Genomic DNA, 16940 nt, shown 5'->3' with positions numbered 1-16940 from the left:
ACACCTTATACATGGAATATAGGGGTGCATTATACATGGAGGAGTATGGGGCTGCATAATACAATATGATGATTTATGGCGCTGCATTATAATACATATAGGACAATGGGGGCTACATTATAATATATGGAGGAATATAGAGGCTACCTTATACATGGACTATGGATGTGCGTAATAAAACATGGAGGACTATGTGGTGCAGTATAATATGTGGAGAACTATGGGGTGAATTATAATACATGGAGAACTTTGGGGAAATGCATTGTAATACATGGAGAACTATGGGGGTGCATTATAATATATGACGGGTTTATGTGTGACCCTTTATATTATACGGAAGGCTATGTGGGGGCCATTATAGTATTTGGAGATCTATATACAAGCGGGGACAAAGATACAAGTATGGGATGGTAATGTTTTGTGCTGAGGGAAAAAGGCTCTTTCCCACAGCAACCAGATTTCCCATGCTCTGCTGTACATCTCTCAGCACCCAGCTTTTCCATGCTCTGTTATGGGAAAGCTGGGTGCTGAGGGAAAGATGTATGGCAGAGCATGGGGAAGCTGGGTGCTGATAGAGGGATTTCAGATCATGGGAAACCTGGGTGCGGAGGGTAAAAGCCAAGTGTCAGCATCATTATCCTGTACCCCGAGTGTCAGTGTCATTATCCCATACCCTAAGTGTCGGTGTACGTGGAGGGGGTCCCCGGTCCAAATTTTGCACCAGGGCCCATCAAACTCTAGTTACGCCACTGCCTACAGATAAACAACTTTTATCATTCATGCCGATCTGGTATGTTAGATTTATAGGTCTGATCATAAGCCATGACTGTAACATCGGGTAAAAAAAATCCAACATGGTTGACGAAGTTAGAGATGTTTTTTTTTTCTCTGCCGAGCATCAGCCCATACAGTGGGTACGTAAAGTATTCAGCTCTCTTAAATTTTTCACTCTTTGTTTCATTGCAGCCATTTGGTAAATTCAAAAAATTTCATTTTTTTTCTCAACTCTGCACCCCATCTTGACAGAAAGAAACAGAAATGTAGAAATTTTTGAAAATTTATTAAACAAGAAAAACTGAAATATCACATGATCATAAGAATTCAGACCCTTTGCTCAGATACTCCTATGTAAGTCACTTGCTGTCCATTTCCTTGTGATCCTCCTTGAGATGGTTCTACTCCTTCATTGGAGTCCAGCTGTGTTTAATTCATCTGATAGGACTTGATTTGGAAAGGCACACACTTGTCTATATAAAACCTCACAGCTCACAGTGTATGTCAGACAAAATGAGAATCATGAGGTCAAAGGAACTGCCTAAGGAGCTCAGAGACAGAATTGTTGCAAGGCACAGATCTGGCTAAGGTTACAAAAGAATTTCTGCAGTACTCAATTTTCCTAGGAGCACAATGGCCTCCATAATCCTTAAATGTAAGAAGTTTGGAACCACCAGAACTCTTAATTGACCTGGCCGTCCAACCAAACTGAGCAATCATGGGAGAAGAGCCTTGGTGAGAGAGGTAACGAAGAACCCCAAGATCAGTGTGGCTGAGCTCCAGTGATGCAGTAGGGAGATGGAAGAAAGTTCCACAAAGTCAACTATCACTGCAGCCCTCCACCAGTCTGGCCTTTATGGCAGAGCGGCCCGACGGAAGCCTCTCCTCAGTGCAAGACATATGAAAGCCCACATAGAGTTTGCAAAAAACACATGAAGGTTTCCCAAACTATGAGAAAGAAGATTAAACGTTTTGGTGATAATTCTAAGCGGTATGTGGGGAGAAAACCAGGCACTGCTCATCACCTGCCCAATACAGTCCCAACAGTGAAACATGGTGGTGGCAGCATCATGCTATGGGGGTGTTTTCCAGCTACAAGGACAGGATGACTGATTGCAATTGATAGATGAATGTGGCCAAGTACAGAGATATCCTGGAAGAAAACCTATTCCAGAGTGCTCTGGACCTCAGACTTGGCCGAAGATTCACCTTCCAACAAGGCAATGACCTAAGCACACAGCCAAAATAACAAAGGAGTGGCTTCAGAACAACTCTGTGACCATTCTTGACTGGCCCAGCCAGAGCCCTGACCTAAACCCAATTGAGCATCTCTGGAGAGACCTGAAAATGGCTGTCCACCAACGTTCACCATGCAACCTGATGGAACTGGAGAGGATCTGGTGTGAAAAAGATGTTGTATCATTCCCAAGAAGACATATGGCTGTACTACCTCAAAAGGGTGCTTCTAATCAACACTGAGCAAAGAGTCTGAATACTTATGACCATGTGATATTTCAGTTTTTCTTGTTTAATAGATTTGCAAAAATTTCTACATTTCTGCTTTTTTCTGTCAAGATGGGGAGCAGAGTGTACATTAATGAGAAAAAAATGAACTTTTTTGAATTTACCAAATGGCTGCAATGAAACAAAGAGTGACAAATTTAAAGGAGTCTGAATACTTTGCGTACCCACTGTATTTGTTTCATATCTATGGTGCACCTACATGTTACAGGGCCCAGTATTGATCTTATGCTGGAGTCACACTTGCGAGTCTCGCATGGGCATCACCCAACACGGCCTAACGTTCTCCTTACAGCCAAACTCAGGACATTAAGGAACAGAAGCGGGATAAGTACAGCCTCTGAAACAGAGAGGTACAAATTACTGTGATTTTATTTTGTGCTTCAAGACTGCAGACCAGTCCTTTAAGATCTTTAAATATTGCTTTGCATGTTCAGTCCCAATCATGTTAATTGATATTACAATGTTGAGTTATAAATGAGTGTTAAACATGGATGAAGTCCATAATGTTTTCTAACATCACAGCACACCCTTACCATAGATAGGGGTGACAGCTACATTTTGATTATAATTAATACTGAAAATGTTCTTCTTGGTATATGGACCATTATATGTAGAATATTGCTAGGAACATCTGGATTGCCAAAAGGTTGCTCATCCATGTCCTAAGACATCTTCTTCCTGAGAAATAACACCTGCACCTTGTCTCTTCCCATACAGAGGATTCGAGCCTCAGGTCTTCTCCTCCTAGAAACTATACTTTTTGGGTCACTACTGCTCTACTTTCCAGTGAGTTACAAAAATGTATTCATCACAAGTAATTAGACGAGGAAGTGCTCTTGATTATTTTTTTACTAAACCGCCTTTTGAATTGCAGGTATTTATTGTGTATTTTAAACCTGGTGTGTTCCGTTGCATGGTTCTTCGCTGGGTCCGTCTACTTGGTTTCTGTATTGTATATGGGACCATTGTACTTAAATTGTACAGGTAAGATTGTAGATGTTATTGGTCCACTTAGACATGTACAGTTTCATCAACTAATATATTGTATAATACCTTATTCCAGGGTTATGAAAGTTTTCCTGTCGAGGACTGCCCAGCGTGTGCCATACATGACTAGTGTGCGATTATTACGTATGTTATGTATCATCTTGGCGGTCTGTATCTGGTTCCTTGTGGGATGGACTGTAGGGACGCTGGAGAATTTACAAAGAGGAGTACCGGTGGTAATCCGAACACAAACACAAGAAGGGCTGATCTTTTACACATGTGATTATGATCGCTGGGACTACATGATGTCTCTGGGTAAGTCCTCTATTCTGTGTCAGATTTTAATTTTATATTGCAATATGTGACAACAAGCAAGTTGCATGTAGATGATTTGGAATCATATCCTTTACTGAAAATGAAAGGCACAGACCAAACTACCAAATAGTATATCTCCATCACCAACAGGACACTCATTCCATGAAGCTCTCGACACCGTTGCCAATATCATTTCCAGTATGAAATACCGTAGATGTAACCCTTAATCCCTCAGTACTGCCTCATGACTGAGGTCTTTTTTACCCCTAGAGTCTTCTGTTTCACAGTAACAGCTTTTAGTTTGACCAAAGCAGATGTAGCACATCAGAAAATTCACAAAATGTAGAATGCTGATAGTGATGTTCACAGTCACTCAGTTTCTCTATTTAAGTGAACTGATACCAATTTCCATGGAAATTGTATGTCCTATTTGCAACTGATGTGACTGAAACACCTGCATATAATAATTAGGGGGGGGGGGGGGCAGTTACTTTTTGCCATATGGTGTATGATTGAGAACAAAAAGTATGATGTCATATAAAGTGCTCCATGTGACATTCATCTCTCTCCACAGCTGAGCTACTCTTCCTCTTTTGGGGAAGTTATTTATGTTATGGAGCTCGTACAGTGCCCTCTGCTTTCCATGAACCACGTTACATGGGATTGGCGATACACAATGAGATGCTTATATCAACTGCATTCCATATTCTCAGGTAAGGTGAAAAGTACAAAAGTTATATGCACCATACTGTTCTTTTCCAACGTCACTCTGTGGTTCGCATATCAGTTTGGAATATTATCCTAGCCTTTAGCTCGCTTTGGTTGTGGATCCAGGAGGCATGTTTTCTTGGCAAAAGATAAACTGATACCATTATGCACTCAGCAATTATCTCCATCCAACTACAAACATGTCATTGCATGATATGCAATGCAACCTTCACAATCCCTTGACAGTCTGCTACACTGTCTTCTTCACTCTAGGTTTGTTATGGTCCCATCACTTCATCCGGATTGGACACTGCTTCTCTTCTTCATTCACACACATGGAACAGTCACAATGACACTCACCTTGATGTTTGTGCCCAAGGTAATATCATATTTGTGTTTGTCCATTTATATAAAAGATATTTTTTCACCAGATCCCAATGTTAGCGGCTGTGTTAGTTCTTACATGCAGGAGGTCCTCCGAGAGAAGAAATTGCAGAGGTGTATGAAGATGAATTGGACTTGAGACGGTCTAGATCCAACCTGAATAGTAGCATCACATCAGCCTGGAGTGAGCACAGCTTGGACCCTGATGACATTAGGGTGAGTCTTGAATATCTATGGATGTTATGAGCTAGAATACAAGTTTGGATCTATAGCTTTCTCCAGAATTTTCTAATATGGGACTCAGGGCATTATGCACTGATCTCATATAGCCCATCTAAAACACACAGGATAGAAACTAAGCGTAGTTCCCAATATCTCTTCCATGCTAACAGTTTGTCACCTTTTTTATTTCTGTTGCAGGACGAATTGAAGAAACTTTATGCGCAGTTGGAAGTCCATAAAACAAAAAAAATGACTCTAAACAATCCGCACCTGCAGAAGAAACGCAGCTCTAGAAGGGGTCTTGGTCGATCCATTATTCGACGCATCACTGAAATCCCAGATTCTGTTTCAAAGCAAAGTTCACGTGACGAACGTGAGGGATCACCAAGTTCGACTGGTGGACAAAGGCGGAGGCAACAAGACAGTAGTAGTGTTAAACTGCGTGAGGAGTCTCTGAGGCAGAGAGTTCTTTCCTTAAGAAAGTCACATAGCACATATGACCACATGCAAGAATCCAAGGATACAGGAGCTACTTCTCCACGACTGGAAAGCTCATCTCGGGATGCCTCCTTGCGAGACTCTGTCATGAGACGAAATCTTGCTCGGAATGTTTCTTTACGTTCACGTGGTGATTCACTTCGTCAAGCACCCTTGGTTTGTAAATCTCTTAGCGCCCACAATCTACTAGCTGATAAAAAGCCATTGAGTGTCCAACCTGGAACGCTACAGAAATCTCATAGCATGATAGGAAGTGCTAGAGGAAAGGGGCCACTAACAGATATCCCCTCAGAAAGAACAATGGAAGGAAGCCGAAACCCGTTATTGGGTGGCAGCTTTGACAAAGCAGAGGTATGTCCATGGGAAGTTCAAGAGCTCCCAATGCCGTCTGAAAATAGGTTGCAGAAACACGTCACTTATGCGCCAGGAAAATGCAGCAGCTTAGATAGCTCTCATTCATCAGAAAAGCCACATATTTCACATGTAAATAAGGGAGATGTAGGAGGGAAGCACCATAGTTTGGGTAGTATTGAAGAACCCAAGAGTCTAGAAGAGAGTAATCGATTTGGTAAACAAAATGAGAATGGATGTTCCCCTCTAACCATTAGGCCTGGAACAGTTCAACATGAAGGGAAGGTGTTAGAGACAACAGGTACAGTGGTGAAGAAGTCTGAATTAGTTGATAACACAAAACCACAGTACAAAAATACCCTAAAAAGTTTGGTTCTTGCAGTCAGAGCATTTAAAGGAACAGCTGTAGTAAAAGAAAACAAGGAGAAGGTGAAGCCAGCTGTGGAGGGAGCTGTAGATGCAAATAAACAAGTGCTTGAAGCAGTTTGTCCTTGGGAAACAGAAACCAATTATACAGTGGATAAGAAACCAAACCCCCCAGCATTCAGCATGGCAGAAAATAAAGGGCCGGCTTGCTCCTCCCCACAGCCAGATAAAAATGGTCTTAAGATGGAACAAGAGGGGAAATACTCTACTACAAAAGCCTCCAAACATACCCCTACAGTCAGCAGGTTAGAAAGAATGAGCCAGCTGAGAGAAGCAGTTTGCCCTTGGGAAAGCATGGAGGGTCCTAGAGATGCACCGCAAAAATCTAATAGTGTGGAAAGTAGAAGAAGTGAAATATGCCCATGGGAGAGCACAGACAGTGAAGGTGCAGGAGGTCCACTTAGTCAATCAGGTAGCAACCTTTCTTTCCACAGCCCTTCAACAGAAGGAAAAAAGGGTCATCATGAAAATGTATGGGGAAATGAAGAAAAAAACAAGAGAATGGGAACCAGTCCTAGTGAAGGTAAGCATGCAAGTCAAGAAAGAAAAGATATATGTCCATGGGAAACAAATGATGATGTACTGGAAATGGGAGGATTGAGTAGTAGCAAACTTGTTATGAAGCTTGAAGTACTTGGCAAACAAAGAGATGCAGTGTGTCCTTGGGAAAGTGAAGAATCAGGAGGTTCTCCTGGTGTACTTAGCCAATCACAGAGCAAGACATTTGATGGGTGTCCTGTTCCATCTAAAACTTCAGATAGTTTAGACATGGAAGCTAGGAGGGGTGAGATATGTCCTTGGGAAAGCCTAGATTCTGAGGAAACTCCAGCAACTATGAGTCAGTCCCAGAGTCACAGTTGGGAACCTTCATCAAAGGCAATGGATGAAATATCCACATGGGAGTCAGCCCAGACTAGCAGGCCTTCCAAGAGTCAGCTAGTGAAAGCACAAAGTAAACAGGATTCCTTGAGCACCTGGTCTAGTGAAGATCCTCGACCACTGACAAAAATCATTAGCAAAAGCGAAAGCCGCATTGGTGACCTTTATGCCTCCGACACTAATGTTAAACATGATAGGCGCTATCATTACTCTCTGGTAGAAAAAAGTATCAGGTGTTCTGATGAGCGCAAGAGCAGTGGAAACAACACACTAGACACAAATATACAAAATGCCAAGGCTGGAGACGTTGAAAAGTCAAACAAACTGGTAGACATCTGTCCCTGGGAGGTGAATGAAGAACCCAATGAAGTCAATGAGACTGAGATCCCAGGCAGTAAATCTGATGTGTGTCCATGGGACTTTCAGTAATAAGAGAAGGTGCCCCATGGTGCTCTGATATATAAATTATTGCCTAGAAGGTTGTGAATGTGACAGTTACAATAGGAACAAATTGTGTGAGTGGTAGATTTTAAAGATGAGAGGGATGAAGCAGAATTCGGTGTGTCAGATTTCCTCAGAAGTGTATGCGTGAGTATCGAAACAGTGCAGAATTTTAATATAAACTTTTTATTTCAAGATACATTAAAAAAACAAAACTGCAAAATTGAACTTGGCAGTTATGGCGTAATTTGATCCTTTGTCTGTGCCCAAATCTACAAATAAAAACTCTTTCTTTTCTTCCCTTGCCTCCAAGTTTGTACATTTGTAATTGATTTGAAAGGACAAAAATTGGTAAAAATATTTCACATGTTACTTTTAGTTATTGGTCATAAAAATAAGAATTATATAACTACACCCACTAATAAATATATCATAATAAAAACTGCTATGTTAAAAGCAGCACCTGTCTATTTGTGCAACAATGATATGGATAAAAAAAAATAATTCTGAAACACTATTGTATTAAAAACAAGGAAAATTAGTGATGGGCGAATAGTATTTAGGTTTGGATTATTTGTCTTGAATATTTGGTACAATTTGTGTATTCGTCATAAATAAGGAATCTAATGCAAGTCAATGGGAAACTCAAATATCCATGTCAGGGCTCTAAAATGCTGAAATGGATAGAAAAGTGCTGAAATTGAATGGGAAAAGCATGGGGAAGATGTCTGGATGCATCTCTGAAACATAAGTCGCTTCTGGGAACAATATTGTCAGACTAGTATTCCACTTTGACGTGCAGTCCCTGGCCTATGTGTTATAACCAGCGCAGGTAAAATAGACACCTGTGGACTGCAACCCTCAGCTTTGTGCTTTATTTTGTCCGGTTATCAAATATAGAGGCTGTCCCACAACATTTATTTTTTTAATTACTTAAATAAATAATTAAAAAAAAATGATGTGGGCTCCTGCCCATTTTTGATAACCAATAAAAACAAAAGAGACACCTGGGGACTGATATTCTGAGGCTGGGAAGAGCCATGGTTATTAGGCCCTCCCCAGCCTAGAAATAGCAGCCCACAGCCGCCCCACAATTGGTGCATCCATTAGATGCGTCACTTGTGGCGCTTTACCCTGGTGCGGTGGCAATCAGGGTAATATATAAAAAAATCACAGCTGCCATCAAGCCATGGGTTGGTAATGGAGAGGTATCTATGAGACCTCTCCATTACCAACCCTGTAAGTAAAAAGAGAGAAAACACAAACACACAAAAATCCTTTATTTTAAATAATTAAAAAAAAAACCACCCTCTTTCACCAATGTATTAATCCCCAAAATACCCCTGCAAGGCCGATATAATCTCCACAATGTCCCATGACAATACCGGCTCTGCTACTTCCATAAAGCACAGTAATGGAAAACGTGAACCATCACTGCAGCTCCTGGGATACACTGAGGGAAATGGGGACCCGGATTTGAGAAGCAGTAACATCAGTTAGGCCAATGGAGTTTACAGCTCGGTTCCCACAGTACCAAGTATGACTTCCAGTGAACCTGCTGCTGGATTGATGGACTGCCAGATTGTGGGACACATTGGCATAGAAGTCCAGCAATCTAGCAGTCAGGTCACCAGAGTTCACAGCTGGGTTCCCACAGTACCAAGTGTGACCACCAATGAACCCACTGTCAGATTGCCGGACTGCCAGATTACGGGACACAGCGGCATAGTAGAGGTTATCGGAGATCACACTTGGGGGCGTCCCCGCTGCCCTCAGTCAACTCATTGCCAGATTGTTGTATCGCCATGTCCCACAATTCAATAGTCTGGTAATCTGGCAGCGGGTTCAGCTGAGAGCAATGGAGATGCCCCCCAGGTGTGAACTCCAGTGACCTTACTGCTGGATTGGCGGACTGTCAGACTGCGGGACACAGCGACACAGCAGTCTAGCAGCTTTGAGGCCTGGAAACCTTAAATGAGCCTTTAAGGGGTCCTTTAAGGTTCTTGGCGCTCCCAGCTGTTGGCACACCTGGAGGCTGTGAACTCTGGTAACAGTTTGCAGCCTTCAGATGTCCCAACAGGTAGGAATTAACGGAAAGTCAAAGGCTCTCTTAAAGTTACCGGGTTGACAGCTGCCACGAGACCTGGTGGCTGTGAGCTCTGGGAACCTAGAAGGTTACTGGAGCTCATAGCGACTGGGTGTCCCAGCAGCTGTGAGGCCCGGAAACCTTAAAGGAGCTTGTAAGGGAGCCTTTAAGTTTATTGGAGTTCCCATCTGTTGAGACATTTGGAGGCTGTGAACACTTAACAATTCACAACCTTCAGATGTCCCAATGATTGAGTTCAATGAGGTCACCGGAGATGAGTTTACCTGCGGTCTCCGAAGATGAGTTTACCTGCGGTCACAGGTGGGTTACTATGGGAACCTCCACCTGTGACTGCACATAAACTCTCACAGCTGCTTGAAGGCGCATCGGGTGGTCATGTTTTCTAATGTGCCTGTGCGCTGTGACTTCAGTATGTAGCAGAATCGGGATCGTCATGGGATGTCATGGTGTGGATTATGTCGGACCTGGGTGTTTTGGTGTTAGTAAATTTGAGAAATAGGGTGGGGGTTTTTTTTGCTCGTTTCTTTTTTAAATAAAGGATTGTGTTTATTTGGTTTTTTTTTACTTACAGGATTAGTAATGGTGAAGGAGGTCTCATAGATCGCTCCCCATTACTAATCTTGGGCTTAATGGCAGCTGTGAGTTGTAAATAAACCCTTATATTGTAGATTGTAAGCTCCCACAAGCAGGGTTGTCTTTTTTTCCCTCTAAATATTGTATTTTCTATAACTGTTACTTGTTTGTATATGATCCTCCTGAATTGTAAAGTGCTGCGGAATATGTTGGCGCTATAGAAATAAAGATTATTATTATATTACCCCAATTGCCACTGCACCAGGGGAATCGAGAAGAGCTGGGTAAAGTGACGGTATTGTCACATCTAATGGATGCAACAATGCGGGGTGGCTGTGGGGTGCTATTTTTAGGCTGGGTGGGGCTGATAACCATGGGCCTCCCCAAGCTGAGAATACCTGCACCCAGCTGTCGGCTTTATCATGGCTTGGCATCAAAATTATGGGGGGAGCCGCACACTTTAAAAAAAAAAATATATATATATATATATATATATATATATATATATACATATACCGGTGTATATATATATATATATATATATATATATATATAATTTTTTTTTTTAAATTTTATTTAAAATAATTTAAAAAAAAAAGCCCCATGGGGTCACTTTTAGTTTGATACATAGCCAAGATAAGTCCACGACTGGGAGCTGCAGCCTTGCAGCTTGTAGCCATATGCTTTATCGGGACTGGGTATCAATATACAGGGATCCTGTGCCATTTTATTTATTTTTACACTCCATTGTGTAAATGACGTGACCTGCAAGAGAGAGCAACAACACCCTTCAGACCAGACCACCCCCTAGGTGACAAAACACAAACAATTTCGCTTAGTCCAGCTCACCTGCTATTTGCCGGAGACCGCTTATCCAGGACCGTGCACGGAATGGAAGGTAGCAGAACTCATTTCATGTATAAGAAAAAATTCCAGCAACAAGTCCATGGAAAAATCTTCATTAAAAATTCATGTTTATTTATCAAACTTATAAAAACAGTCCATGTTAAATTGCCCCAACAGAGGACGCATTTCGAACGACCAAGTTCTTAATCCGTCTCTAACTCTTCTGAGAAAAGAAGGGAATTTTGTTTACTTACCGTAAATTCCTTTTCTTCTAGCTCCAATTGGGAGACCCAGACAATTGGGGTGTATAGCTTCTGCCTCCGGAGGCCACACAAAGTATTACACTTAAAAGTGTAAAGCCCCTCCCCTTCTGCCTATACACCCCCCGTGCATCACGGGCTCCTCAGTTTTGGTGCAAAAGCAAGAAGGAGGAAAACTTATAAATTGGTCTAAAGTAAATTCAATCCGAAGGAATTTCGGAGAACTGAAAACCATTCAACATGAACAACATGTGTACACAAATAACAACAGCCCGAAGGAAACAGGGGCGGGTGCTGGGTCTCCCAATTGAAGCTAGAAGAAAAGGAATTTACGGTAAGTAAACAAAATTCCCTTCTTCTTTGTCGCTCCATTGGGAGACCCAGACAATTGGGACGTCCAAAAGCAGTCCCTGGGTGGGTAAAATAAAACCTCGATATAGAGCCGTAAAACGGCCCCTTCCTACAGGTGGGCAACCGCCGCCTGAAGGACTCGCCTACCTAGGCTGGCATCTGCCGAAGCATAGGTATGCACCTGATAGTGTTTCGTGAAAGTGTGCAGGCTCGACCAGGTAGCTGCCTGACACACCTGCTGAGCCGTAGCCTGGTGCCGCAAAGCCCAGGACGCACCCACGGCTCTGGTAGAATGGGCCTTCAGCCCTGAGGGAACCGGAAGCCCAGAAGATCGGTAAGCTTCGAGAATTGGTTCCTTGATCCACCGAGCCAGAGTTGATTTGGAAGCCTGTGACCCTTTACGCTGGCCAGCGACAAGGACAAAGAGTGCATCCGAGCGGCGCAGGGGCGCCGTACGAGAAATGTAGAGTCTGAGTGCTCTCACCAGATCTAACAAGTGCAAATCCCTTTCACATTGGTGAACTGGATGAGGACAAAAAGAGGGTAAGGAGATATCCTGATTGAGATGAAAGGGGGATACCACCTTAGGTAGAAATTCCGGAACCGGACGCAGAACCACCTTGTCCTGGTGAAACACCAGGAAAGGGGCTTTGCATGACAGCGCTGCTAGCTCAGACACTCTCCGAAGTGATGTGACTGCTACTAGGAAGACCACTTTCTGCGAAAGGCGTGAGAGAGAAATATCCTTCATTGGCTCGAAAGGTGGTTTCTGAAGAGCCATCAGCACCCTGTTCAGATCCCAGGGTTCTAACGGCCGCTTGTAAGGAGGGACTATGTGACAAACCCCCTGCAGGAACGTGCGGACCTGTGGAAGTCTGGCTAGGCGCTTCTGAAAAAACACAGAGAGCGCTGAGACTTGTCCCTTAAGGGAGCCGAGCGACAAACCTTTTTCCAATCCGGATTGAAGGAAGGAAAGAAAAGTGGGCAAGGCAAATGGCCAGGGAGTAAAACCCTGATCAGAGCACCAGGATAAGAATATCCTCCACGTCCTGTGGTAGATCTTGGCAGACGTTGGTTTCCTAGCCTGTCTCATAGTGGCAATGACCTCTTGAGATAACCCTGAGGACGCTAGGATCCAGGACTCAATGGCCACACAGTCAGGTTGAGGGCCGCAGAATTCAGATGGAAAAACGGCCCTTGAGACAGCAAGTCTGGTCGGTCTGGTAGTGCCCACGGTTGGCCCACCGTGAGATGCCACAGATCCGGGTACCACGACCTCCTCGGCCATTCCATCCGACATAGTCAGCAGCTGCTGCTGACTAAGATGTGGAGCTATGCGTGGATGTGTGCCTCCTTCGCACAAAGCATAAAAACTGAGGAGCCCGTGATGCACGGGGGGTGTATAGGCAGAAGGGGAGGGGCTTTACACTTTTAAGTGTAATACTTTGTGTGGCCTCCGGAGGCAGAAGCTATACACCCCAATTGTCTGGGTCTCCCAATGGAGCGACAAAGAAAAATGGACTCATTAAAAAGGGCTGAAACCCTAACATGAACCTCATTAACCAGTAGAAAGGTTTAGGAGGTGCAGCAAAGAAGTTCTCCTATTAACCCTACATATTCAAAGTCCCAGAGAAGACCAACCACAGTCTCCTATAGCACTAATTCCCATATGTCCACATTCTGGTTTGTTTTTAATTATTTTTATTTCTATTTAAATTTTTATTTTTTATTTTTATTTAATTTTCGTTCTATCATTATATCATTATATCCCCCTATCACTATTTCTCAATCAGAAGCAAATTCAAAGGAAGAAGAGAAAAAAGAGGAAATCCCCCTCTAATAGAATTTATTTCCCTAGGAATTATTTTCTATGATGTTTTTTCATAAATTTTTAACAAACTTCCAATAGAGTCCACTCTTTTCCCAATCAGAAAAAAATACAATGGAATATATTACACATCTCATTCCTATCCGGTCCCATATTCACAATGATACAAAAAACAAAATTATAAAAATTTGCAACAAATACAAAAAACAAAAAACTACAAAAAATCAAAACTTTTTACATTTCACATGTTATTCTTCCCTAATATGCATATAACACATCATTTCTCCTGTTCAAACCCATCGGATATCTAGTTCCCATCAGGAAAATCCACTTGATCTCTCTGTGCAACAATAACCTCTTCAAATCACCTCCTCTTTTAGGCAACTTTACTTTTTCTATTGCGTTTACTCTCATATCTGTTAGAACTCCCGCATGTACGTCCCGAAAATGTTGCGACACTGCAGACAAACTCCTTGTTGTTACATTATTCGTGTCATAAACATGCTCCGAAATTCTCCTCCTTAAAGGACGCGACGTACTCCCAATATACTGCAACCGACAAGTTACACAGGAGATCAAGTAGACCACATAATCCGTACCACAGTTTATCATAGAATTTATCTCATAACTTTTGCCTTGACTAAAAGAAGAAAAACCCTTGGTACCTTGCATAAAAACACAAGAACCGCATGATTTATGTCCACACTTATAAGATCCTTTTGTCGGAAGCCAGTTCCCTGTCGATCCCTCCACATCATTCACATTAGACCTATTCAAGTGGTCACTAGGCGATAATAATGCATTCAAAACCGTATTCTTTTTAGATAGGCAGCGTGAGAGCTGCAGAGGCTGGTAACTAAGGTAAATAACCACCTTGGTTACCCGATGTTTATCTTGGATACAGCTTACCTCAGCTGTCAGACGCCGGCTCCTGCTCCCTGCTCGCTTCATTTGTCGCTCTCTTGCTGTCACACACAGCGATCTGTGTGTCACAGCAGGAGAGCGGCTTTGAAGAAAACGAACCAGGGCTGTGTGTAACGAGCAGCGATCTCGCAGCAGGGGCCAGATCGCTGCTCAGTGTCACACACAGCGAGATCGCTAATGAGGTCACTGCTGCGTCACAAAAAGCGTGACTCAGCAGCGATCTCGGCAGTGAGCTCACTGTGTGTGAAGCACCCCTAAAAGAGGAGGTGATTTGAAGAGGTTATTGTTGCACAGAGAGATCAAGTGGATTTTCCTGATGGGAACTAGATATCCGATGGGTTTGAACAGGAGAAATGATGTGTTATATGCATATTAGGGAAGAATAACATGTGAAATGTAAAAAGTTTTGATTTTTTGTAGTTTTTTGTTTTTTGTATTTGTTGCAAATTTTTATAATTTTGTTTTTTGTATCATTGTGAATATGGGACCGGATAGGAATGAGATGTGTAATATATTCCATTGTATTTTTTTCTGATTGGGAAAAGAGTGGACTCTATTGGAAGTTTGTTAAAAATTTATGAAAAAACATCATAGAAAATAATTCCTAGGGAAATAAATTCTATTAGAGGGGGATTTCCTCTTTTTTCTCTTCTTCCTTTGAATTTGCTTCTGATTGGGAAATAGTGATAGGGGGATATAATGATATAATGATAGAACGAAAATTAAATAAAAATAAAAAATAAAAATTTAAATAGAAATAAAAATAATTAAAAATAAACCAGAATGTGGACATATGGGAATTAGTGCTATAGGAGACTGTGGTTGGTCTTCTCTGGGACTTTGAATATGTAGGGTTAATAGGAGAACTTCTTTGCTGCACCTCCTAAACCTTTCTACTGGTTAATGAGGTTCATGTTAGGGTTTCAGCCCTTTTTAATGAGTCCATTTTTTTCTCAGAAGAGTTAGAGACGGATTAAGAACTTGGTCGTTCGAAACGCGTCCTCTGTTGGGGCAATTTAACATGGACTGTTTTTATAAGTTTGATAAATAAACATGAATTTTTAATGAAGATTTTTCCATGGACTTGTTGCTGGAATTTTTTCTTATACACCCCCTAGGTGAGTATTGTAAAGGGGTTTTTTATGTTCTACAGAGCAGCCTGGGCTCTTATGTACAGCATTCCAGAATACTGTACATAACAGTTCACCGGTGGTGGCCGCAGCTCATAAGGAATAAACCTGGTGACAGGTTGCCTTTAAATTGAAAGTGAAAATTCTGGTGAAAGACAGGGCCCGGAGAAAGTAGATCTGAAGGTCTAGTAGCTTCCACGGGACATATGCGAGGAGGTTAATTGCTTCCATGTACCAAGGTCTTCTGGACCAGTCTGGAACTACAAGGATGAAGAGTGCTGCTTCCGTCTTGAGCGTCTTGATTAGTCTGAGGATCAGTGGCAGAGGAGGGAACAGGTTTGGAAGGGATAACTGGGCCTAGGAGATAGCAAAAGCATCAGAGTCGATCATAGAGGATCGCAAGACCTGGATACAAACTGAGGAACTTTGCAGTTCATTCTGGATGCCATCAGATTGAGCTTGGGAGTTCCCCACCTGAAGCAGATTTGGTAGAAAATGGTCGGGATCAGGAACCATTCGCCTGCAGAGAGGCCTTAGCGGCTTGTTGACTACGGGGAGCAACTCGTCCTAAAAAATAAAAAGGCAGCCACCCACAATAAGAGAACTCTCAGGTGGACACACCCCATCACGCACAGGAACATTTATTAGAACTTGTTCTTAAACAGGGGTCTCAAACTCGGCTGAGTATAAGGGCTGCACATAGAAAAGAAATTACTTGTGGGCAGCATTCTCCCCTGTAGTACTGTGCCCATTCTTATCCCCTGTAGAAATATGCCCAACTTTGCCCCCTGAGGTAATGGGCCCCATCCTTGTCCCCTGTAGTAATGGGCCTCATCCTTGTCGCCTTGTAGTAATGTGTCCAGCTTCTTGCAGCCCATAGACCCTCTGGCAATCGCGGCCGTATTCCGGGGGCCGCAGCCATTTATGGTTTACTTTAAACTATTGATTCCTGCCACTGCGCACAGGAACTCTCTGCAGCGATTCACCAATGACAGCTGCTGACCAATTAGAGGCCAGCAGGTGAAGTGATACAACAACATCACCTGCTGGCCTCTGATTGGCCGGTGGCTGCCTGTGGTGAAGCTCTGCAGAGAGTTCCTGTGTACGGCGGCGGAAATCAAACTGAAGTAAAGCGCAGATGGCTGCGGCCCCCAGCATAGGGCCGCGATCGTCAGGGGGCCTGTCGGCAGCAAGAAGCTGTCTAAGGCACCGCATGCGGGCCGCGTGTTTGAGACCCCTGTTCTAGAAGATCTGTTCTGTTGTCCTCGTGATCGCCAGCAGGGGGCTGACTTGCAAGAAGAAGGTAATTTTGTTTACTTACCGTAAATTCCTTTTCTTCTAGCTCCTATTGGGAGACCCAGACAATTGGGTGTATAGCTTCTGCCTCCGGAGGCCACACAAAGTATTACACT

The 16940-nt window shown here is 42.9% G+C and overlaps 1 protein-coding gene across 1 annotated transcript in view; it reads left to right on the top strand.

Annotated features, from left to right (window-relative positions):
* The window catches only part of GPR179 (G protein-coupled receptor 179), a 44124-nt gene extending 36315 nt beyond the window's left edge, over positions 1–7809 (top strand). Inside the window, exons 5-11 of the mRNA XM_075350077.1 lie at positions 3016–3084; positions 3173–3282; positions 3362–3600; positions 4175–4313; positions 4582–4687; positions 4765–4908; positions 5113–7809. Of these exons, the coding sequence (XP_075206192.1) occupies positions 3016–3084; positions 3173–3282; positions 3362–3600; positions 4175–4313; positions 4582–4687; positions 4765–4908; positions 5113–7497 (3192 nt within the window). The 3' untranslated portion in view covers positions 7498–7809. The remainder of the gene's footprint in view (positions 1–3015; positions 3085–3172; positions 3283–3361; positions 3601–4174; positions 4314–4581; positions 4688–4764; positions 4909–5112) is intronic.
* Positions 7810–16940: the final 9131 nt, after the last annotated feature.

Source organism: Anomaloglossus baeobatrachus, chromosome 5 (genome assembly GCF_048569485.1).
Source record: "Anomaloglossus baeobatrachus isolate aAnoBae1 chromosome 5, aAnoBae1.hap1, whole genome shotgun sequence".
NCBI lineage: Eukaryota > Metazoa > Chordata > Amphibia > Anura > Aromobatidae > Anomaloglossus > Anomaloglossus baeobatrachus.
The sequence above is the reverse complement of the archived record's forward strand: the minus strand, read 5'-3'. Positions and strand labels throughout refer to the sequence as shown.